The sequence below is a fragment of the Gobio gobio genome, assembly GCF_949357685.1.
Source record: "Gobio gobio genome assembly, chromosome: 5".
Classification (NCBI taxonomy): Eukaryota; Metazoa; Chordata; class Actinopteri; order Cypriniformes; family Gobionidae; genus Gobio; species Gobio gobio.
The window spans coordinates 16,564,786-16,588,528 of NC_137101.1; the positions used below are offsets into that span (position 1 = coordinate 16,564,786).

Sequence of the window (23,743 nt, forward strand, 5' to 3'; positions counted from 1 at the left end):
TGTGTAAAAATGTTGATAATTGATATCTTGCAGTGGGAGTGTTTAGAGACAGACACCGAACATGGCGGCGCTCGGCAGCCGTGCAAATCGCCCAGAAAACGGCGAAAAACAAAGCAAATCTCCTCTCGTATCTCCCCAGAAAGTGCGAGAACTTCTAAACGAAGGCGTAGCCTCGGAAGACAACGTGTTTAATTGGTAAGAGTTTCGTTATAATGAGAGAGAAGTTGCATACAAAGTGAGAATGTGCGGGAAGAAAGCAGGGCAGGGGCGGTGAACTATTCGCCAATCGGTTAAGTTTTTACTAAAAACCCTGATGGAAAATGTAATTTAAGCCGGTAGCTGTGTTTTTGAACATATTAGATGGTCCAAAATGGACTTTAACTCATGTAAACTGCTAGACCAGCTTGGCAAAATCAACAAACTAGCTGAAGACCACCAGCTTAAATTAGAAACAAACCATGTTACCCGAGTCTCTGTCAACCTGTAGCTGGTTTCTAACTGGTGATTTGCTGATGCAGGCTTTTCTTAGACCAGCAACGAACCAGGTATAGTATACCACCTTGTATATGGTCTGGTATACCACCTTGTTTCAAATCACATCTAAAGATGTATTTTTCTGCAGGGTGATGCACGATTAAAGCATGTTTTTCTTGTAAGGAATAAAATACAAAAGTCACTTGGGTTTTACTTATGCCTGGAAAATATAGAACTTAATTCACTTTTCTCTCCATATCTCAGTTCACAGCAGGATCCAAACACAGTGTCCCCAAATGGATTTGGGAAGGCTCCTTGTGAGGCCGCGAACAAAGATGCATTTTTCAACCGAGTAGAATCCTACTCAATATCCTTTTGAGTGTCGCTGTGAAAACATCCATCTCAGTGCCTGGAGCTGGATGTAAAAAGCAAGAACCAGTTTGTGTTGTGTGCCTGGTTTAGACTTTTTATTAATCCTTGATTGATTTCAAGATGTTGCATCACACATCAGTTGTCTATGATTAATCTCTGCCAGGCAATCTGTGATGAATGACAACGTCTGTAAAACCTCTTTTATGGACTATGTACATCCTACGTATCAAAATATAAGAAAGAAAGTCAGTCACAACTTCGGTTTTATTCATTGCCATTGCAAAAAAAATTCCTTAACACAAGTACTGTCTGAAATGGGCCGGAAAGCCCCGTGTGCTCTCGCCGCTGAGATGTGCACGGTACGGCTGGATCAATGTAGACTGTGATATGTTGAAGTGTTCTAGTTGCCAGGCTTTTCTCTGTGCATCAATCCAAGCAACCTTGGACTTCCAGAAATGTGAGTTTTGCTCTGTTTTTATTATAGAGCGACGCCATATTTGTATCTGCGCACATTCGCTTATTTACTTGTTACTTTTTTTTTAGATGAAGGACGTATTTTGGAGTTGCTACAGCAGCTTCAAACGCAACATGAGAAATTCTGTTCCTGGCCAGATTTTCCATGTCCAGGTATTTTGAGAGGCCAGACGTCTGTGTCTGTTTGACATCTTAATCAGACATTGCTTGTCAATAATGTTGTTTGTGTTGCAGATCGCTTCTGGATGGTTCCTATTAATGAGCCTACGATATTACTCAGTGCCTTTGTAGACCGTTTTAAGAGTGCTTGCCTTCTAGAACAGCAGCTGCCTGCTATGAAGCCAGAGCAGCTCAAATCTATGGTATGATGCTTGATTTTTAAAGGGAAGTCCAAGAACGATTCTTCTATGCATTCATCATTTTGGATTTTCTTTTTCCTCAGACCTTAACTGAAGATGTTGTAAGTGTCCTCCTACAGCTGATTGAAGATGAGCAAGTGAAGCAAAGTGGTTCTCCCTCTAAGGTCTCATCAGATCCACTATCTGTACAGGTGGCAGCATGCATCGTAGCCCTTTGTGGTTGGGCAGCCAGGTAAAAATCCAACCAGTGATTTTTGACCATTCAGCAATGGCAAACTTTGTCATTCTTTGCCTTGTTTCCATTTAGCCCGTCACTACACGTTATGAATCTGCCCATCCTCACATGTTCATACTGCATGAGAAAGGTAGGCATGTGGAACTTCTATCAAATGGAGACTTTTTCAGAGGGTGAAAACCCTCCGCAGTCTCCAACGTCTACTACCGCATTGACTCCAACTCAAGGCACAAGTGGGGAAAAGGGGACACCCACCTCACCATCCCAATCCCCCACTCCATGTCGCATGAAGCTGCGTAGTCAAGACTCCACGCGCTCTGAGCTGGTGAGTCGTTTGCATTTTGACATTTTACAGTATATCTGCCATTAGTTTGTCTCGTTGCATTACAATTTAAGACTGTAAACTTTGATGAACATTGATGTTCTTCAGTCATAAACATCTAAATTGTCAACAATGTCTTGTGCATATAGATGGAGACTACATCATCCCCACTGGTTCTCCGCACCAGAAGCAGAGACTCCCCAGTCCCACATGAGGAGCTTCCGAGCCCCCTGTCCAGGGGCAAGAGACCAATGACCCGCAGCAGGGGCCAAGGAGAGAACGTGCCCTCCAGTCCACAGCGAAAGGCAAAACGCCCACGTCTCTCCTCTGCCAGCGGCTCTGTAAGGACTATTATTATTATGTTATAAGTTGCTGTTATTAGGACAATGTCATGCAGACAAATAATATATAATATAATGTCTGCATAACTATTACATTTATATATACATGCACAATATTAGCCAAAAATGATGTCCTGATGGGATATTTGTTTTTAATGACCCTACAAATTTTAAACCCTTCAAATTTTAAACCCCTCATCCAATCACTGAAGCTTTTTTTATTTTGTCTGTTATAGGAAGGGTCCATGCACAGACATGTGTTTGACCCAGTAGCCCAGCACAGAGACTGGTGCCCTTGGGTGAGTGTGGGAAGAGAGGAGGGCAATCTAGACGGCTCTGTCTTTGTTGGCTGTGAGGCAGAACTCCCTCAACCAGGCTGGAAAGCAGCGCTCGCCCTGTTCTTATCCATGAAAAGAAGCCTCAGTCCAGTAGGAGCCAGCCCATCTCAGGTGAGCCAAATATGGAAAATTAGTATTTTGTTGAAACTAACAATCATCCCTCTAACACCGCTTTTTTTAAATGCAGGGTCCTCATGACAAATCAAAAAGGGTTTTCTCGATATTCCGACAGTGGCAGGTATCTTCCCCAAGCCAGTAAGTTGCACTACGGAAAGTGGACTGGGAAACCCTGGTGATGTTATTCTAGTGGTACACTGTCCTTTGTAATAATGACAGTAGTTTCATATCAGATTGTTTCTTGATCATGTGAGTCTTGTTTACAGTTTTGGGTTTGGTTGGGAAAGGGACAGTAAAGCCACACGGATCAAGCAGCTTGTGCTGAGAGACGTTGCCTTGGAGCAGGAAAGCCCAGCAGAGTTCTTCTCAGAAATTGTAACTTTACCACACTGTTTTGAATCTGAGCCTGTCAAGTCGGCATTCAAACATCAACAGACCAGTGGCCGGCGCTCTTTACCTCGCCAAATAGTCCTCGCCACCTCAGGCTTTGGGGTTTTAGCCTAATTTAGGGAAGCTTTGGTGAAGCTCCTAGACCTACACTGGAAGACATGCTAGTTGTATCGTCGCCGGACATTTTTCCGATAATAGTTTAGCCAAGGATTTTTCTGAATTGTTTATGTAGGACTAGGATATTTACTTCCATAATGTGAATGGGCTAAATCTCATTTTTAAAGATGTTTATCACATATCTTTTACCCACATACCAGCTGAAATAGATGCCATATTTAGAAAAGTTTGCCAATGTGAATGGTTTTGCTTTTGGACCATTTTGCTGTAGTGCCCTTTGTCATGCATGCAATTGAATAAACATATTCCTTTTGCTGGTTTTCACTATGTATGTCTTTTCATTATGTTGTCTTAAAGGGATACTCCACCTTTAAAACTTTGACTCCTGTTGCTTGTGAAATGCCATATTATGTTCCTTTAAAATAAATGGGCAAAATGTCTTTTCATGCTTGTTTACTACCAATATTGAGCATTAAAATGGTTTAGGGACAGATACATGTACATATAGAAAAAAAATAAGTCCGGTAACACACAGCAGCCATCATAACAAAGAGGACCGTGCCCCAACTGTCATCGTAGACTAGGAAAAACTACAATTTTACAGATGTACTACAAATTTGAATAGTCCTCTCTTTATGACATAGCCGAAACACCGCATAGAAGGAGGGGGACACCTTTCGTCGCGTACATGTGACGTCATCGGCGGAGGGATAGATAGATGTGCGAGTCGAGCTGTGCGGGCAGAGGACTACCAGTACTATCCGCTGCGGACAGAAAGTGGAGGGCGAAAAATAACTCTCGAAACGACAGCTTGCCGTGTGCCAATGTGCAAAAATATACAGTTTCGGTAGAGGCCAAGGGATCGGGAATCAGTCGCAGAAGATTTGAGCTTCGGTCATCGGAAAGAGGAGTGTAAAAAGATGTCGTCTCCAAGTCCGGGCAAAAGACGAATGGACACCGACGTGGTGAAACTGTATCCTTTAAAATATAAACAACACAATTACTGTAAAGCTACAGCCGTCAAATACCTCAAATATTCACGAAAACAGCCCGAAAACGCTTTTCTTGTTGTTTTTCAACCAGTCTGGGCGCCCGTCTGGTCTGAAAAACAGTTGTCAAAGCCAGTATAATGGTTTATTGGATGGTGATCAGCTTTTGACAACAAAAGTGTTTTGATGGTTGTCAGTGCGGCCAGTAACAAAGCCAAGATTTCTAGACGTTCGTTTCTCAAATATCATAACTCAACCTAGAAATCAGATTTTTCCTCGACGGGATTTGTTCGTTGTCAGTGTTCAAAGGCAGAAATGTTGAGGATTATTTATAGCAGATATGTTGCTCTGTGTCCTTTGAGTGTTTTGTCATCGCTTTTCTCTTCAAATCCACACCAACGCTTGACATCCACAGGATTTAAACACATATTCGTATAGATACCAATTGGATATCTATATTTATATGGTATCTGACAAAACCAGACGTGTTTTTGACCAAAATAGTGAATGTTACTATGCATTTGGCCTGCTAGCGAGCTAGCACAACCTCACAAGCCAGTTATTTATTTATTTTCTGATTGTTTTTGTTGCTGTTTTATAATCAGAACAGACATTTGTAAGCCTTTTAAGATCTTTTAGCGCGGATGTATTTGTATTACACGAAAACAACGCGATCTTCTTGTACACGTCGTTGACTTAAATATAAACGCTTTAAAATGCTTTTGAAATAACAACATCAGAAATGACACAAACTTCAGATTCAGCGTCTTTTTATAACCCTGTCTGAATGTGTGTTTTTTTCTTGCACGGAGGATCCATCTTGTTTTTCTGGCTTTTGTTAAGGTCGAATGTTCTAGTTTTGGGGGTTAAATGTTTTGACAGGAAATTTAGCCTGTATTTGCCAGCTTTCTTTTTTTCTGATTTTAAAGTTGTTGCCACAGTGGTTGGGTGCGGATGTTTGTCTCTGTCACCAGTCCATAAGAATCCCTTTAGTTTATATGGTGTGATTGACAGCAAAACTTTTGTAGAGTTGTTTTTCGTCTTCTTTGCTCAAGAGTTCAATGGCTATTATGTGTGCGTCCATGCCTTTATTCGTGATGTGCTGTCAGTGTGTTTTGTTGATGTTTTTGTCTATCTAAGCATCTAGAACACGCAGTTCTGTTGGTTTTTGAAACGTTTGGTTGATGATTTATGAAGTGCAGTTGTGCCAAGCTGTTTGAAACAAAAGAAACCCGCATAGATGTGTTTGCTTTAAAGAGCAGGAAAGTTTCCGTGCCTCTGACTGCCCTTACGTGCCTCAGAACTTGCGATCTATTTGTGCCGTTTAATATCGGTCTTGTGTAAGATTATGACGTCTGGACAGTAAAAGTAAATTATGAAACACTCCAAAGAGTATCGTAAAGGCTCTGGGAATGTCTCGTTATGTTTTTGTCTCGAGCAGTAGGAACTAGCCTTATGATTGGCCACTCTGTTACTACCCGGAAACTGCAAGTAGGTGGGATTAAAGCAAACAGTGAGTTGAGTGACAGTATTTCCTAGTTAAAGCTGAAGTGTATACATCTATTTTTTTCAATGTTAAATTACTTTATTCTCTCCCAGTATAATATTCAGAGATTTTTATCTGTAAGCTTTTATTAGTTTAATTTCTCTTACAAGTGAAAAAGTGAGTTTAAGTGGCCCCACACACAACAATATGTGACCATGGACCACAAAACCAGTTAATTTTTATCCATCATCTGAAAGGTGATAAATAAGCTTTCCATCGGTGTGTGGTTTGTTAGGATAGGACAATATTTGTCCGAGATACAACTATTTGAAAATCTGGAATCTGAGGGTGCAAAAAAAAAAAATCTAAATATTGAGAAAATCGCCTTTAAAGTTGTCCAAATGAAGTCTTTAGCAATGCATCTTGCTTATAATAATACATGTTTTGCTATATTTACGGTAGGAAATTTACAAAATATCTTCATGGGACATGATCTTTACTTAATATCCTAATGATTTTTGGCATAAAAGAAAAATCGATAATTTTGACCCATACAATGTATTGTTGGCTATTGCCAAAAATATACCCGTGCGACTTATGGCTGGTTTTGTGGTCCAGGGTCATGTATTAGTTCAATGAGTAGAGTACAACAGTTGGGTTCTCAAAGAAAAACATCCCATTAATTTTCTCCATAAAACTGATTTTTAATGATATTTATAAACCTGTAAAGACATACTGTGAGCTACAAGGTTGTTAATGGTGTATGCTTTTGTTGAAGTCACCAGTTTGCATTATTTTAACTTAACTTAAAAAATTGTTTGACAGCGTAATTTCTGGTGGAAATACTACATTATCCTAGCCTCGAAATCTAGACGCACCCTAGCGGCAGCAAATCTAATTTGCAGCCAGGGTAGTCTGGCAACTCTCCGTTGGCTTGCGAGCTGGAAAAACCAAACTCTGGTCAGGCCAATCACATCGTGTATAGAGTCGGTGGGAGGGCTTAACATAATGGCTGCAGAGTTGCGGTGGTTCAGCGGTCTTTCGAATCTGCTTTGGCTGCGACTCTGGAAGACTTGGAGTTAAGCTTTTCTTTGAGAAAAGAACAAAGAACGGCACTAAAGTCATTCTTAAGAAAGGAAGATGTGTTTGAAGTTTTGCCGACCGGATATGGCAAAAGTTTAATCTATCAACTAGCTCCGCTTCACCTTCTTCGTTGCTCTGGTTGGTTGTAGCGCTATCCTATTGCGTGCAGAGGGAATTTGAAAGACAACCATTTGTCCCGCCCCTCGGATTAAGCCCTGCCAATGGTGAGTTCCCATACCCAACATCTTGATGTGGGTCTGGCTTGTCAGGCTAACATTATCCATAATTTTGCAGAGAAATCTCCACCAATCAGAGAATCAAAACAAGCAAATCATGCCTAAAGGACCGCCCACTCCAATGAAGAATTGAATTTATTTAGACTTTACAATGAAATATATTGCACATAAAAAATATCATTTTTATTTTGTTTCTCGGTCACAATGCTTCTTGGGATTGTAGTTCTTTAGATCTGTTTATCAACCAGTAGCAGACAATTGTTCGGAAACCTGTTTACTGCTAGCAGTGCTGAAAATTCACACTTAAGGGGTCATGGGTGGAGGTTAAGGGTGAATGATTACTGAAAACAGCTGATGGCAGGGGAAACTTTTTAGAGCTTTTCAAGCAGGTGGCAAGTGTGACATTAAAGTTTCTCCTTAAAGTAATTAAAAGAGGTTCGGAGGTGGACTACGCGTGTACAGAGATAAATACAGTAATTATGTAATTTACCTTCCTGTATTATTTTGGTCAGCTTGGATCCCACAAACCTTTCACTAGGAAAACATGACCACAGTTCAGACTGTCTGGAAATATTAACAGTAACTTTATTGTTTTACTCTTCCAAAGGCATTAGTTCTACCAAATTGGTGAAGGGTGTGTATTTATTTATTTATCTGCATATTAAATTAGCACCGGAGACGATAATAAGCAGTTGTTTCCCTTTAAACTGCGGCTTTGTGCGCTATCCAAACCTTTCTTTTCTTAGAGTATTCCAACACGACATGGTGTAAAGGCCCAATCACACCAAGAACGATAATTATATTAGTGTACACACTGGTGGCCGATATCGTTCTGTGTGTTTTAAGTGCACTCAGCAGTTGTCATCCGTCACTTTAATTGCTCAAGCTATTTAAAGCAGGATTGATTCTGCTTGGCTGTCTATGTTTTTATCGTTCATCCGCTGGAGAAAAAAAAACGCTCTGGAAGCGATTCCAACGATATCGTTTATCATTATGCTGTTATCATAATAGTTGTGGTGTGAACTCTGCAATTCTTTTATATTTAGAAATATTTCCTCGGTGTGAATGGGCCTTAAGTTTGAGTGTTCGTAAAATAGCTCATTTGAGTGACTTTTGGCTAAGAAATTACATATTTAAATTAGCTTAATCGTGTGAGGATCGGGGTGGGATCTGGGACACATTTTTGTCATTGCAGAACACATGCAAAGAAACCCACCCTCCCCCAAAGTACACACTGACAGCCATGAGAAAACACAACTTAAATGCCCTATTCCCTTAAGGGGACGCCGACAGAGATGTGACAACTGGGAGCAGGTTTCCAGAGTGTCTCCTGTTGCGTGGGACAAGTGTTTGCCACTGCGATGTGGAGTTTTCCATGCATAACTATTGTTTTCCGCAGTATCCTTCTGACATAACCTGAAATACACACACCACCTTATGAAGGGCAAGCAGCAGGGCCATTTAGAGAGAGTTGCTGTTAGGATCTGACTCCACGATCCACGCTCGGTAATTTGCTGCAGGCACCAGAGAGCTGTGGATCTGGAGCACGCTCAACTGGGAATTCACGAAATGAATGTCAGAATGACCTCGCCGTGCAGAGCTGCCTTAAGCACTTCCTAAGCTTGAGAGAGAGAGAGAGATGACCCGTCTTTGACATCACCAGATACTTCTGAAACATGCTCAAACAGGTCAGATCTGGCTGTTGGCTTTGACAGGGCAGCATGGAATAGCATAATGTCAATATGTTGTGTAACATCTGTTGCACTTCTCATTTAGCCTATCATCTGTTTACTGAGGGATGTAGGTCTTTTGAATGTATTAATCTGGAACTCAAAGACCTCCTGATTTAGTCAGTGTGACTGAGCTCTAGTGGTTCTTGTTTTTTTTCTCACATTGCCAAACCACGTCTTGATCTAATTAGCTAGACCAACTGTAACCAAAGTGCTCGTTTCATACTGATTTCATTGCCTTTGAAATGCATCAATAGTTAACAAGGTCAGGTCGGTTTATCTAGTGAGTCTAATGATTTGTCATTATGAAATCTTCAGCAATAAGCCTTCAAAGGTCATCCTTAGAGTTTAACTAATCGTTTCTTTTCACATTTTTCATTTTGACCAACATATATTAGATTCAAGTCAATATAATTTTTGTGTGCCTGAAGTTTGGACCTGCTTTAGAAAATAGTTAATAAAACATCACTCAACTATTGCACACCATTTGTAATTCGAACATGATTTATCTTGTGAAATATGAATTCCGCCGGCTGAATGAAAATGTATGCAAAATAGTCCTAAATTGACTTCTGACTTACTTTACATGTTTAATTATAACACACTTTTTTAGACTTGGAATTGGGGTGTTTTGACTTTTGCACAGACGAGCAATTTATCTTCAGAAAATGTAGTTTTAAATAACTTTTTTTGCTTTTTTTTATATCACATAAATATATATCACAATACAAAAATGCAGCAATATGTATCGTGGATAGCGACAATATGTTTTGTGAATAGTTCACCCAAAATGAAAATTACTGTGCGAGGAAAAAATTAAAGTTTACAGAGTTTTAGTGTGAGTACTACATTAAACTTATACTGATGAATAGGCCTATGTATATTGTATAATAATGCAATGGGGGAATATTTGTGATGTCAAATGTCCTATGTTACCAGTAAAAAGTGACCTACATTATTTTAAATATATCTAGTCAGTGACTGAGTGCAAGGTTCAGAATCATGAATATTTTTATTCTGGTGTCCTGTGCATTGTTACCAGCACCAAGTCCAAGCCTATTCATTTCCACCCCCAATGTTATAATACCATATGTAGCATTTGAATCAACAGTACATTTTTGTTAACATTTTACCATATGTCTTGATGTAGTGCAATAATATCATATTGTGATATGTATCGAATCGTGACATGAGGGGTATCGTTACACCCCTAGTTCACTGTTTTGTCGTTGCCGTCTCCATAGGAATATATAACACCTGTATCTAAAACAGTTATTATATGATAAAAGTCTTTTTTTATGTTCATTTAGTCCTAAAAAATTACAAGATATGGCGTCATGTAAAGTAGTCCTGCACACATCTGCCCAAAATCCCACTTCAAATAGTTGCATGTTAAATGTTCGGTGTGGCTAGACAAATTGTGCATTGGAAACGTGCTGCTTTGTGCCTGGTTAGACCATGTTGTCATGTTAAGTTCTGCATTCAGAATGTGCAACTTTTTTTCAAAGGTGATTTGATTACTTGTGCCAGGTTTGAGCATTGGATGTGGAGGTATGCTCATAACACAAGTGCTATAGATCCATGAGTACTTGCTATTTTCTTGCACAACTCGTTGGTCGATTAATCAAGGGATCCTTCTGTGCTGGATTACTGTAAACTTGAGCATTTGTTTGACAAATAAGAGAGCATATAGGGCCTGTTTTATAGTCGGCATGATGGCCACTGGCATTGCTGCCAGCTCTCACATATTGTTTGACTATGCAAACATGTCTGTATCTTAAAGAAAAAAAATCTAGGTGTTCCCATTGAATTGTCCTTGTTTAATCTTGACTACTAAGAATCAAGTAGGATTATAAACGGAAAGCAAGACCCCTTCAGGAATGCTTTGCGTTTCTATCCACTTGTTTGACTGCCAAGGATTTAGACGGGCAAACAAAGGCCACATAAGCGATATTACACAGGAAAAATAAGTCTGTTAGACTCTTAGGAAGATGATTATGCAATCCCGCCTTTTCTAAAAAAGCACAGGCACTGCTGTTTGTAAACAATATTTGTTAACGGTAGTGAGCTCAGCGGTATGAATTCCCCCTGTAAGGCTGTCGGTTGGATAGCAATGGTGTGCTTATCCATCGCTCAAAGTCTCTGTCTTGTTGTAAGCCTGAAGGTTTGTCATAACACTTCAGCGCTATGTATGTGGCGGCGAGGGGGAGGGGGATTCCTAGTGTACCAGCATCCATTGTTCGGCTCCGCTAATTTGAGGAAAGATGCAGGGAGAGGCGAAAGTTTTCCGGGGCCCTTGCCAGCACTGTAAAGGGAAAACCAGCGACATTCGAAATGCCCCCTTGTGTTTAGTGGAGTGTATCGGAGCCCCATGGTGCTGAGGCAAAGGCCCCGGTGTGTAAGACCAATTGAGGGCTTTATCTGCTGCTTTTGTGCGTGAGCTGACATCCGGCCTTCCCCAGCCTGCTTTCATTTGTCCATGGAGTCTTATGACTGCACCGCTGCTGTTATTGCCTGTCTGTCGGCTGCCATAGGAAGATATTCCCCATCATTCTCATCTGTTTTTGCTGTTATTATGTGCGTATGTTGAACTGAAAGGACTCAGAATTGCTGACGCTTGCTGACAGGTTTACCAAGCATTATTTCCTGTAGCTCAACTGGTAGAGCATGACGCTAGCAACATCAACAACACAGGCTTCAAAGCACTGTTCAAAGCTAAGTCTCTTTGGATAAAGCTATTAAAACAAATTGTAAATGCAAAAATAAATTATTTAATTTGCAATCTCACTAGCGTACGCTTATAATAAGTGTTTATGAAAATAAATCGTTTTATTGGAGGAAGAACAGGGTAACATATTGCATACAAATAGATGTATTTTCGATTTTTGACTCTTGATTTGACCATTTTTCCCCCTTTCCCATAACCCACCCCCCAGAACAATAAAAAATAATCCAACAATGAGTAAGCATAATAAATAAAAACAAGTTCCAAAATAGAAAAAAAATCTCTAAGTTCTGATATTACAAACAGTGAAAAAATAATTGACATCATTGTTAGCCCATTGTGTCTGATTGCGTTATCCGTTCCAATGTGCACACTGCCTTTTCATTTCACTATTAATTTTAGGCTGGGAGAAGAGTTACACCCTTTTCAAAATATGAGATCATTGGCATCCATACTGAATAAAAAACGTTTGGTGGATCCTCTAAGAAAATATTTAATTTTCTCCAATTTCAAAAACGGCATCACATCACTAAGCCAGAGTGAAACTAAAGGTGGTTTACTTGATTTCCAATCAAGTAATATTTATATTCCGCTGCGGTGTAGCCCTGTACCTGCATGACTCGTCATATACATAAACAGAAAGAAGTAGCTCCGGCTAGTACAATGGTCTTTCGCAAGATGCATGCAGTTTTGTTTATTAACTGCTAGAGTGCCAAAAGTTACATACTAGCATAATTTAAGAAAACGTTGGAAGTTTATTTTAGGGTATTTATTTATTTATTAATTTCATCGCATTTATAATAATTATTTATTTATATTTATGTCATATTATTTATTTCGTTTATTTTAATGCTGGGCAAACGATTAATCGCGATTAATCGCATCCAAAATAAAGGTTTGTGTTTAGATAATACATGTGTGTCCACTGTGTATAATTATTATGTATATATAAATACACACACATGCATGTATATATTTAAGAAAAATTTTACATAATATACATAATAATTATACACAGTGCACACACATATATTACATAAACACAAACTTTTATTTTGGATGCGATTAATCGATTGCCCAGCACTAGATTACTTATTATCTTTTATGGAGCTTGCTAATCTGATTAGCCATTCATTTTCAGTTATGGAAAACAGTAGCCTGAACATCCTGCTAAACGCCTCCTGATGTGTTCCTCAGATGATTTTTATTTTTTTTGAGCAGTGCAAGTAGGGAATTAAGACACAATTTTCATCTTTGTATGAAATCTTTCTTTTATTTCTGTTTCTATGTCAAAAGTATATAATTATTGTAGCTTTAACAAATGTCGCCCAGTGTTTCTGTATCTGTATATGAGCTTAGTTTATCTACAAGATTCTAAATGTTGCTGAGTTTATTGACTGTAAAAGATTGTTTCTGTTACAGTGGGTTTGACGGACAGGGAGGGCAAACGGGTCGGGTCATGGATGCGTCTGCTCCTTGACAGTGGGAGATTTGAGGCCCTCTGTTATCCCACAATAACACTGCAGTTTCCTGCACGCTTGGCCAACCTCAGGCTGAAAAACAGATGGACTGAAGTTCCTCTCTTTGTCTGATGATGTTTGGGGCTGCGCCACATGTGTGCATTTTTCCCTATTGAGAATAAATGAATCACCATTTTTATAACGGTCCAAAACACACAACAGTTATGTTAGATCAAATCTAAATGCTGCAGATAAACAGATGTAATCGCTACTGTGAAACTAGATAATCAGATTAGCTTTGATGTATATGAATATCTTTGTGACCTATATTAGATTGTCTTGCTCTACTAATGTATAACTGCTGCTTGTGGATGTCAGGTGGCCTTGTTTGATGGAGAAGTTTGAAGTATTGGATTTGTACGAGTCATGGTGTAATCAGCTGAGTGCACAGACGCTTTATCATGTCGCTGCAGGATGTTTCAGGTGATATGGTTGCTTGAGCCATGGTGTGTTGCATGCTGATGGACCCTGCCCTTTGTAACCCACAGAACCCTGTTAGAAAAAGCCAGAATTTATTTGTTCTTGTGTAAGAAATTGTAAGAAGAAGATGCCAGCAACTATATATATATATATATATATATATATATATATATATATATATATATATATATATATATATATATAATAAATAATAATTTAAATATGTTATATATATATATATATATATATATATATATATATATATATATATATATATATATATATATATATATATATATATATATATATATATATATATATATATATTACATATTTAAATTATTATTTATTTAATTTTTAATTATTTTAATATTTTTAAGCCCAAATTTTGGGGAGAGAGTCAGAAAACAAAACAAAATACTTCAGGAAATGCTACTAAATCCAATTCAGGTCAGTGTGTCGAGGGACAAAATATACATTTTAAGCAGGGTCATTATCATAAGGCTGGGATTACACACATACGTACACACAGACTAACATTAATGAAAGCTCATTGTGACACTCTATTTTGGTGCTGTTTGCCTATGGAAATGAGAGCAGGGTCCACTTGGCTACAGGATGTGATTCTGGCGAGAGGCGGTGCAAGTTTGGCTGGTTTATGTGTTCTCAGGAGCCGGCCCTAAGTAAGCAGGAAAGAGATCAAGATCTTCCTCAGGAGATTCTGTAACTCATAATAGCTGTGTAGTCTTGTAATGCCTCTACTATAAACTTTATGGCCTCATTTTTAGTATGAAATATACTCAAAGTCAAAACTCTGTTTAGAAGTTGTTACATATGTTATATACAGTATATTAACAGGTTACCTGACCACTTTCCTGCTGAGTGCATACGCATTTTGCCACTGAAATTATAAAATTTTCTGGTCTTTGTGGAAATGCAGTTGAATTGTACACTGTACGCCAACAAACATTCTCAGGTCATATGTATGTGGCAGCACACAGGTTGACGTTTTATACACGAGGGCATTTCCATTTGGATTTCACTGCCTTTGAACTGTGGCTTGAGCCAGGCATTGATATGTTAAGTGTGCTGAGGCTTTTCTTTCCCTGTCTCGTTTGCTCCATCAGTATTCACTGACTATGTTCAGGCCTCTGGGATCAGAGTTTTCATCCTAACAGAGCGCTTCAGATTGCAGCATTCCACTCGGAATAAGAAACTTGTGATGTCGGAAGGGAGGTTAGCTGCTTTTGTAAAATCAAAACAGATTTGGATCCTGCACTAGAGAAGATCAGAATACTTCAGCTCAACATGCCGGCCGCTCAACGTTGATGCTGTGCCATATGTGACTGTTGTTATGCTAAATGGGTTTATGGCATTTTATAGTGTTTTCCATGTTTCTTTAAGATTATGTGCATTTTTATAAATTGTCAGATGGAGACCAAAATGTGTGTGGTTGGTTTGAAAATGGCCTTTAGAAAAAAGTAACATTCCAAGTAGCAGTCATTTCCCCTGCAGTAAACAATAATAAGTGCACATCAAATGAATTAGAATGGTAATGAAGTCAGTTTGTCGGGTCCCATGATATTGGTTTCTGCAAGAGAGTATTGCTACAGACATGAACATCTGAAACCATTTTAAAGCAGAAAGCATGAGCCATGTCAGGTTCCGTGATGTCATTTCCTGTCCTAGGTAACAAAAGGTAAAATCACATGCAAGACTGTCATTTTAGTATTATTAATATACTATTATAGTATTATATGTTTTGAATTAGCTTTTATTTTTAGAATTTGTTATATTTAGTTTAGTTTTAGAAGTTGTAATACTTCACATTAAATGTATTTTATTTCAGTTAGTTGCCAAGGCAACATTTTCATTTAAGTATACATTTTCATTTAATATTTGTTTTATAAGAATTCAGCTTTTTTTTAACTAGAGAATTTTTTTTAAAATAGTTTTAGTTTACAATAACAACACTGATGCAAAACCACATCAATGATGTCTCTGTCAGATAATCAAAGTTCAGTAATTGTAATGTATTTTGTATTTGTAATAGAGGCATAAGTAGGGGTGGGCGATTAACCACTAGAAATTTGTTAACCAGTAGAGATTTTGGATTGCGGTTACACTCACATGACGTGGCTGTGCTACGCGGTCATGAAAGCGTATCATTTGCATGCGTTTTAAAGCACTGCGGTTTAAAAACAAGTGATTTTAAACCGTTAGAGCTCAGTAAACAACGAAAGGCAACTCATTTCACTATATGCGCAAGATCATCTTTTTTGAGCGCTGTCTGAGAGACAGACATGAAGCTGCTGCTCATAGAGTGCATGTGTACTGAACTGAGTGCTTTTTGCCGCCTAATTGGGCATGAACGGTTAAATACACATACTTATGTGTCAAAGTGACCATGTCTTTGCAATTAAGCACAGTCATTTATGTCTTAAGTGAACCTAAATAGTTAAAAAAGAAAACGCACTGGTATACTGGATCTGTGCAGTCAGTCTTAAAGTGACAGGAGCCTAATAGACCTGTTTTTGTCTGTCATTAATGTTAATCATTTTTGTAATCATTTGATTCATTTATACAATTTATGTATTTCTTATTTCTAGTGCTGGAAGTTTTTCAGGTATGTCTATTTCATTTGTGTCTCTGTTCTATAGTAGTTTGTTTGTCATATCTCCCACACCTAGGCATAAGTAATCAAGTCTATTGTGTATGTTTTGTAGCCAAAGGGGCCTGAGTGCAATCCACTTGACCGCAATATACTTGATATGTTCAGGCTCTATACTATATACTGCATCTAGCTCATTGTACTCCAGTATCGTTAACAGAAAGCATTATTATGTTCAGTTCAGGCTTTGAACTCCAGGTCTTTGCATGAGTCTGTGAAATGGCACACATGTATGTTGCTGCCCTGAGCACTATTGTACAAATCCATCCCTTATTTAGAGGGCATGGCATGCAGCGTTTAAGGTCAGGGACCATTTGGGCAATGTATGCAAGAGGTCAGCTGGACTCTGACCCAGCAGTGATGATGAGCTCTTCAACTGCGGTTCAAGTTAACAGAATAACTGGACAATGTAGGATACACACATCCGTTATTGGTTGTCTCCAAAACTAATGCTACAAAACTATTTTATTTGATTATTTGTTTAAATGTTTGATTTTCTAATCAAATATCATATAAAGTAAATTTCAAATGATTATGATGAATATTTTACTCAATATTATGCTGAAAAATACATTTTATTGCAGCAATGTTGTGCATGTGTAATTTACTATTTTTACACTAAATTGTATAATATATATTGACTTTATAAAAATCCATCAATCACTCTTCTCTTTAAGATGTCAGTTGACCAGTAATAATAGGCTGTATTTGGTCATTGTTCATGGTTTTATTTTATTTTTTAAATCAAATGATTTATTACTTTCTATTTTTTTTATTATTAAATGGGTCCCAATCTGAAACTCAGCTGTTAGCGTTACTTACTCAGAGAGAGTTTGGACGAAATTGCTAATTTTGCAGGCAAGCAATACCCAGGTTTGTGTTTTACTGAAGATGACTGGTAGTGCTAGATCAACAAACGCATAATGTTTGTGATATGCATGTTGGCAACGAATATACAAGTGTGTCATAATGTTTATTCAACAGTCCTCTACTAAAGATGACTACAAATGACTAACTCTTTATGAGACATAATGCAAAAAGACATATCTGGAGTTGATCCCCAGTACAGTGCATGAATTTAGATCAGTCCCACATACTTAAGTATAGGTGTTTGCACTAGGAGGTGCTTGTGTATGTTCACTGATGTGGTATAATGCTTCACCGACAGTAGATGCTGTGTCACAGCAGGGTGGTGTTTCTGTTCCCGATCCCGATCTGAATTCTGACTTGTGATGCTGCCTGAATCATAATTACTCTGTGGTCTTTTTGTTGGACAGAGGAGAGCTGCCCCACCTGACTGAACCTGGTTTTTCCCAGGTTTTTTTCTCTCCATTCTGTCACCTGATGGAGTTTGTGTTCCTTGCCATTGTCGCTTCTTTCTTGCGCTTAATATTCAACAATATTATTGATCTGACCGCACTGTCTGTTGTATTGAGAACTGAATTGAGCTGGGCGATGACATTTTTGCAGAACTGCTTTATAGATGAAATGAGCTAATTTAATAATGGACAATCTTTACAACGGAACTGAATCAACACTGAACTGACTTCAGCTGAACAACATCATTTTCCTATTATCACTGTAAAGCTGCTTTGAAGCAATCTGTATTGTAGCACTATATAAATATAGGTGCTTTACTTGTTCTGGCATATATCTAGATGTTCTCAATTCGTTATTCAATACATATTTGATAGTTTTATATGTGCTATAATGACATGAAGTTTTTTAAACACGCCATTGTTCTCATATATATTTCAAATGCTTAATGTAATAACTAAGATACAGTTAAAATCTCACCGTACAGGGTGTGCGGAGGTATGCAAATACATGCGTTGATAGGGAGGTAGGACATTCGGACTGAATGCAATGATTGAACATACATTTCTTGGTCCTGAGACTTTCACGCAATATATTTACATTTAAAAAATATATATATATTCGATCCCACCTCTACTATGTATTGCTATGAGGATGAGTTTCAACCATTATAATGTTAATGAAAAACATCGCCTATCCTACCTTTAAAACATATGGATGTCCTTGAACAATTCTGAATGATGACTTAAATCAGAGCGGTAAACTAATTCATTGACACGAACAGTTTGAACTAATTCAATGGGATTCATTTAAAACGTTTAACACTGTTGTTGCTCTATTCAGAAGATCAGTGGCTCTATTAAAACATCTCTGCATTAAAGCTCACAAGTCACAAGACAAGTACAGACTGCAAAATTGGTCTAATAGCAGTCTTTAGGAAACATAAGGAGCCATCATTGAGATATTCACAATGTTACCTTATTTAATGTCGCCAGCCAAATCACCATGAATATATAATTAATTTTGCCCAGCCTTATTCTAGAGTACAGCATATGTCCAGAAGAGATGAAGACCACCTCATGTTCCTGCTGATCAAATGAGAGCTAGTTAATTAGGGAATAAAACAGAGCCTTTCTGGAGAGAGCTAGGAAAAGGGAAGGGAGATTTTTGTCTTTTTATGTGTGTGTTTAAATGTCCTCTTGATGAAACTGTTGCACTGTTGCAGTGGGATCCATTTACTGTGGCCAGACTGTTCTGCAGGTATGGTCATGCAAGTATGCATTATTACAGTAATGCACTGTAATAATGCGTAGTTCTCACTAATTAACCCAGTCTCTTTTTAAAATCGAACCAGATTCACCGTTAAACTTTCATGCATGTGACTCCAGAGGTTAGCTGCACACGGCATAACTTCAGTCCAGAGCAGAGCAGACTTACACAGTGTTTCATTGAGCCCTGCAGCTGGGGAAGGGTGTGAGGTTACACTATAGGAAGTTGTTTTAGGGGTACTGGCAATGCCCATAGATGGCTTCCTTTCAGGTTTGACGTCTGCCTTTTTAACCCTATTTAACCTGATGCACATCATGACCCATATTCGCTAGATGGTTAAATTGAATCTTAAACCTCAAGGTGCGTCTTGTCTGTTTCTCCATCAGTGAACCCATGTACTTCCTCTTCGAGTCGTGCAGACTAAAAACTGCCACACTTCCTGTCTTTCATCTGCCCAACTGTGTGCTTGTGAATGCATTACAGAGAGAGAGAGAGAGAGAGAGAGAGAATCTTCCTGCCAATTCTGAAAGTAAAAATTTAAAAGTAAAAAAGTTTGTTTTATCAATAGATTAAGTGTTTTTTTCCCTTCATTATCATTTTCCTCTAGTGAGAGCTGTTGTTAATTAGTGATAGTATAGGCTTTTGGAAACCCAAAAAGGTGAAGTCTCATTTTCATTTTGTTTTGTGAAATTGTGCGGAATAAATCCAGTCATTTCAATTGAAATCTTAGAAATTTTGCCCGAGGGCAAAATATGTTGTAATGCATGCTTCACATATTTCACAGTTCAAGTTGACCAACAGAAAGCTGCTTGTTTTAAAACTGACTTCTGTTTGAGCTGTGAATAGCATAGAGGAGAAGTTGCTGGTAAACATGCCACGCAAGGTAGAATGTAGCTAATAACCGTTATCTAATGTTATTTAGCTGTTTACCTGCAAGTTTTCTAATTAGAAAATAAATGTATTAGTGCATTTACATCATTTTTTTTTATGAGATTAGGAAATTAGTAGTCCTCTCATAAGTACACAATTTTTTTCTTCTTCTTGATTTCTCAAATACTTTATCTTAACTTATAGAGGGTATGCATTGACATCACTTTCACACCAGAACACGCCCCCTCAGCTGGAATGGGTGGCAAAAGAGCTGCTGCATGACTGCATGAGGGGAAACTGCAAAAACGCGAGTAAAACAAACGATTGTCAGTTTAAACTAAAGTTTGGACTCCATATATAGTATTCCTTACAACTTACCCAACATCCAGTGAACCATGGATATTGACATGAAGCCAGGAATCATGTTTCCTGACATTTTAAATGAGCCTAATTTCAACACCGGGGAAATACTTAAAGCAAATTTCCCTGTGATTGCTTTAAATAAATACAATATAGGTAGGTCTAAATCCAGGTGATCACTTTTATATTAATTTTGTCAGTGCTTATTTAAAAAAATCAAATCATGCAGAATATAAGATGGTAAATATTTAACTGATGAGTTGTCAATACAATATAGGCTATAGGGTATGATTTTACCCCAAAATTCAACATATTGACACAAAATGATAACTGCAAATCCACGTTTCACTGCCTGGAGTCCAGTTGTTTCTGTGAATTGCAGCGATCCATTTTCTTTTCTTTTCTGTAGCTTTCGGCAGTCTGTAAAAATATACCTCAGATTTCTTGTCAAACCTATTTGTACAGTCAATCTCAAAGCTCTTTCCCATTTTAGCTGTGTTTTGTGTGTTTTTCACGTTGAAAACCAATGCTGCCACTCATTGGGCGTAACCGCAACGAGAGGTGTGCTATTAGATTGAAATTGCCAAAAAAAAAAAAAATTCTCTCTTTTAAATCGCCTACTTATCAAAACGATAAAAGGTCTGGAGAAAATCCCATTGATTTGCATTGAAGCTAATTAATTCAATAATCCATATTTAGGGACTTTAAGCTGGACTCTTTTGACTTCAGCTGGTTAGGAACTATGTAGCAACCACCAATAACGCCTTGTATGCGACCACCACTTACATTTTCTTCAGAATCTAGCTAAAGTTGTTGATTTGTGCTCGGGTGGTCACATTTAGAGCTCAATTGCACCTTTTAATATGAGGTTTAAATAAAAATAGTTAGCACAATTTAGTGTGTATTCTGTTAGATTTGCACCACAAGCTCCAACAGTTTTTTTTTTTTTCCCCAACCAAAACTTATTTGACTGAGGGGTCTGAGTAGATTACAGAATGTCCTTAGCCCTTGGCATAAACATAAATATTTTAGACCACAAAGCTCTCACACAGACACTCTTACATTAACTGAACTGGCCTGTGGTAGAATGGTGATGTATTGTCTTTAATCATCTGTAAGTAATGCTGTGCTAACAAGCAGACAGTGTTTTCCACCCTGTTGGCAGTGGGTAAATATTTTGCCTGCACCCCAAGGCCAACCGTTAGCATTAGGTGTCAAAGAACAAGATTCCCTCCTCTCTGTGTTTGTCTGTAATAATGAATGAATGCGTCTCAGGACAAAAACACGCTGCTACGCTGTTGTGCCTTGGCAGTTGATGTCTGCCTGCTGTTTTCATCCTTAGCAATCCAGAATGAACAGGAGGGATTTGCTCCTGCAGGGAGGGGGCAAACCTGGCTATTGTGTTTGCGTCTTTTGCACAAGAGACAGATTTAATTGTAATTGTAACCTGTGACTCATGCTGTGATTCACCACGGTGGCCGCCGACTTCACTGGTACTAATAAAAAGACTGAGAACACACTTTACCTGCATATCTGTGCATTTATCTGATTTTAGTTCCTGTCACTCATGTCACTCTTCATTCTTGAGAATCACACAGAGAAATGCACCTACAAGAGAAAAATTAAAAGTAGCTTCAAATTATATTACACTCACCGGCCACTTTATTAGGTACACGTTGCTAGTTCTGGGTGGGCCTTAATTCTTCATTGCATAGATTTAACAAGGTGCTGGAAACATTCCCCAGAGATTTTGGTCCATATCGACATGATAGCATCACACAGTTATTGCAGATTTGTCGACTGCACATCTATGATGTGAATATCCCGTTCTACCACATCCCAAAGGTGCTGGTTTGAGATCTAGTGACTGTAGACTATTTGAGTTTAGTGAACTCATTGTCATGTTCAAGAAACCAGTTTGAGATTATTTGAGCTTTGTGACCATGATGCATTATCCTGCTGAAAGTAACCGTTAATACAAGGCAAGATGGATCCACGCTGTTGTTTACGCCAAATTCTGACCCTACCATCTGAATGTCACAGCAGACATCGAGATTCATTAGACCAGGCAACATATTTCCAATCTGCAATTGTCTAATTTTGGTGAGCCTATGTGAATTCTAGCTTCAGTTTCCTGTTCTCCGCTGACCGGAGTGCCACCTGTGTGGTCTGCTGTAGCCCATCTGCATCAAGGTTCGATGTGTTATGTGTTTAGAAATGCTCTTCTGCATACCTCGGTTGTAACGAGTAGTTATTTTTGTTATCTGGCCATTCTCCTCTGACCTCTGGCATCAACAAGGCATTTTCGCCCACAGAACTGACGCTCATTGGATATTTTCTCTTTTTCAGATCGTTCTCTGTAAACCCTAGAAATGGTTCCCAGTAGATAAGCAGTTTCTTAAATACTCAGACCTGGGCTGCGTTTCCCAAAAGCATTGTAAGCCTCGTAGAGACCATTGGTGGCAGTTGTTTCACGATCAACTTAGGCTTACAATGCTTTTGGGAAACGCAGCCCAGCCCGTCTGGCACCAACAACCATGCTACATTCAAAGTCACTTAAATCACATTTTCTTCCCCATTCTGATGCTCAGTTTGAACTTCACATATAAACAGTGACGCACAGTAAATGCCCAAAGATGTCCATCTGGTGCTGTACATAAATAAAATGTCAAAAATAGTGCAGATGGAATCCCTAAGTACTTTTTTCATTTATCTGTCAACACGCCAAAATTACCAAAATAGCTCTCACTGCATAGAAAGTTATTTTTTTTTGCATAAATTCCACGCTCTTATTTGTCTGCCCAGGCTAGGACGTTCTTTTCTCACAAAAGACTTCTAAAAGAAGGTGAAACCTCACTGCATTTCTACCGCATGTGTGATGACCATTTACAAAAACATCCTTTTTTCTTTTTAACCCAAAGGGCAAAGCGCAACAAGATAGCTTTTCTTTAAGATCATATAACCATACACATGCTTGTCTGGACCTGTTCGTTCACACAGGTTTATAAACACTCGTAATCATCTGTGCATAAGACGGCATTGTGCAACCAACCACACAACAGCTGGTAGGAATCCATGTCTAAGCACGTGTTGTTTCAATGAACATGAACGCTAATCCTATTGGTGCTTGCTCTTGTTCCTTAAATGTGTCAGATATTTCTGAGTGAGGTTATTGATCAGTCTTTTGAATGTGTGATTAGATTATATGTGTGCGTAAAGGAACATTGGCCCAAGGGTCTGCTGTAGATTATGGCGTAATCCATACAAATCCATTGAAGGGGGAGGGAGCGGTGTGAGGGATGAAAACAGGTGGGTGTCAAGGCAGTGTCTTGTGAGAAGAGAACACATTTGGTTTGCTTTGTCAGCAGCCGGATGGAGTTGAGCCGACTGGAGTTAATCGGTTGCGATCGGTTATAACGCACAAGAATCAGTGGTGTTTTGCATAATTTGAATATATGGAAGTGCAAATTAAATTTGAGAGTGAAATTTGTGGTGAATAATGACAAATTTGTATTTGTTCCTTAATCA

At 38.5% G+C, this 23,743-nt stretch overlaps 2 protein-coding genes across 4 annotated transcripts in view; both read left to right on the top strand.

Moving 5' to 3' along the window:
• The first annotated feature begins 29 nt into the window (after nt 1-29).
• zc3hc1 (zinc finger, C3HC-type containing 1) lies at nt 30-3,859 on the top strand. Of its 2 annotated transcripts, XM_079816503.1 has the most exons (11): nt 30-195; nt 739-841; nt 1,153-1,303; nt 1,390-1,473; nt 1,555-1,682; nt 1,763-1,911; nt 1,987-2,239; nt 2,386-2,577; nt 2,814-3,026; nt 3,103-3,170; nt 3,299-3,859. In XM_079816503.1, the coding sequence occupies exons 1-11, from the start codon at nt 62-64 to the stop codon at nt 3,534-3,536; spliced, it is 1,713 nt and encodes a 570-aa protein (XP_079672629.1). In that variant the 5' UTR covers nt 30-61; the 3' UTR covers nt 3,537-3,859. The 2 variants fall into 2 exon arrangements, with proteins under 2 accessions (XP_079672629.1, XP_079672630.1); XM_079816504.1 differs by having other exon boundaries at nt 3,103-3,310.
• Nucleotides 3,860-4,234: 375 nt separating this feature from the next.
• ube2h (ubiquitin-conjugating enzyme E2H) overlaps nt 4,235-23,743 on the top strand; it is a 33,440-nt gene continuing 13,931 nt past the window's right edge. For both annotated transcript variants that reach the window (XR_013816447.1, XM_079816392.1), the window contains exon 1: nt 4,235-4,512. Coding sequence is in view for 1 of the 2 variants with exons in the window: in XM_079816392.1 (XP_079672518.1) it covers nt 4,460-4,512 (53 nt within the window). In the remaining variant the exon portion in view is untranslated. The remainder of the gene's footprint in view (nt 4,513-23,743) is intronic.

Bases quoted from the DNA above. Each gene is read 5' to 3' on its own strand.
- zc3hc1 (XM_079816503.1), top strand. From the start codon at position 62: ATGGCGGCGCTCGGCAGCCGTGCAAATCGCCCAGAAAACGGCGAAAAA. The intron at 2,578-2,813 runs GTAAGGACTATT...TGTCTGTTATAG, and splicing joins TCTCCTCTGCCAGCGGCTCT to GAAGGGTCCATGCACAGACA. The intron at 3,171-3,298 runs GTAAGTTGCACT...TCTTGTTTACAG, and splicing joins CAGGTATCTTCCCCAAGCCA to TTTTGGGTTTGGTTGGGAAA.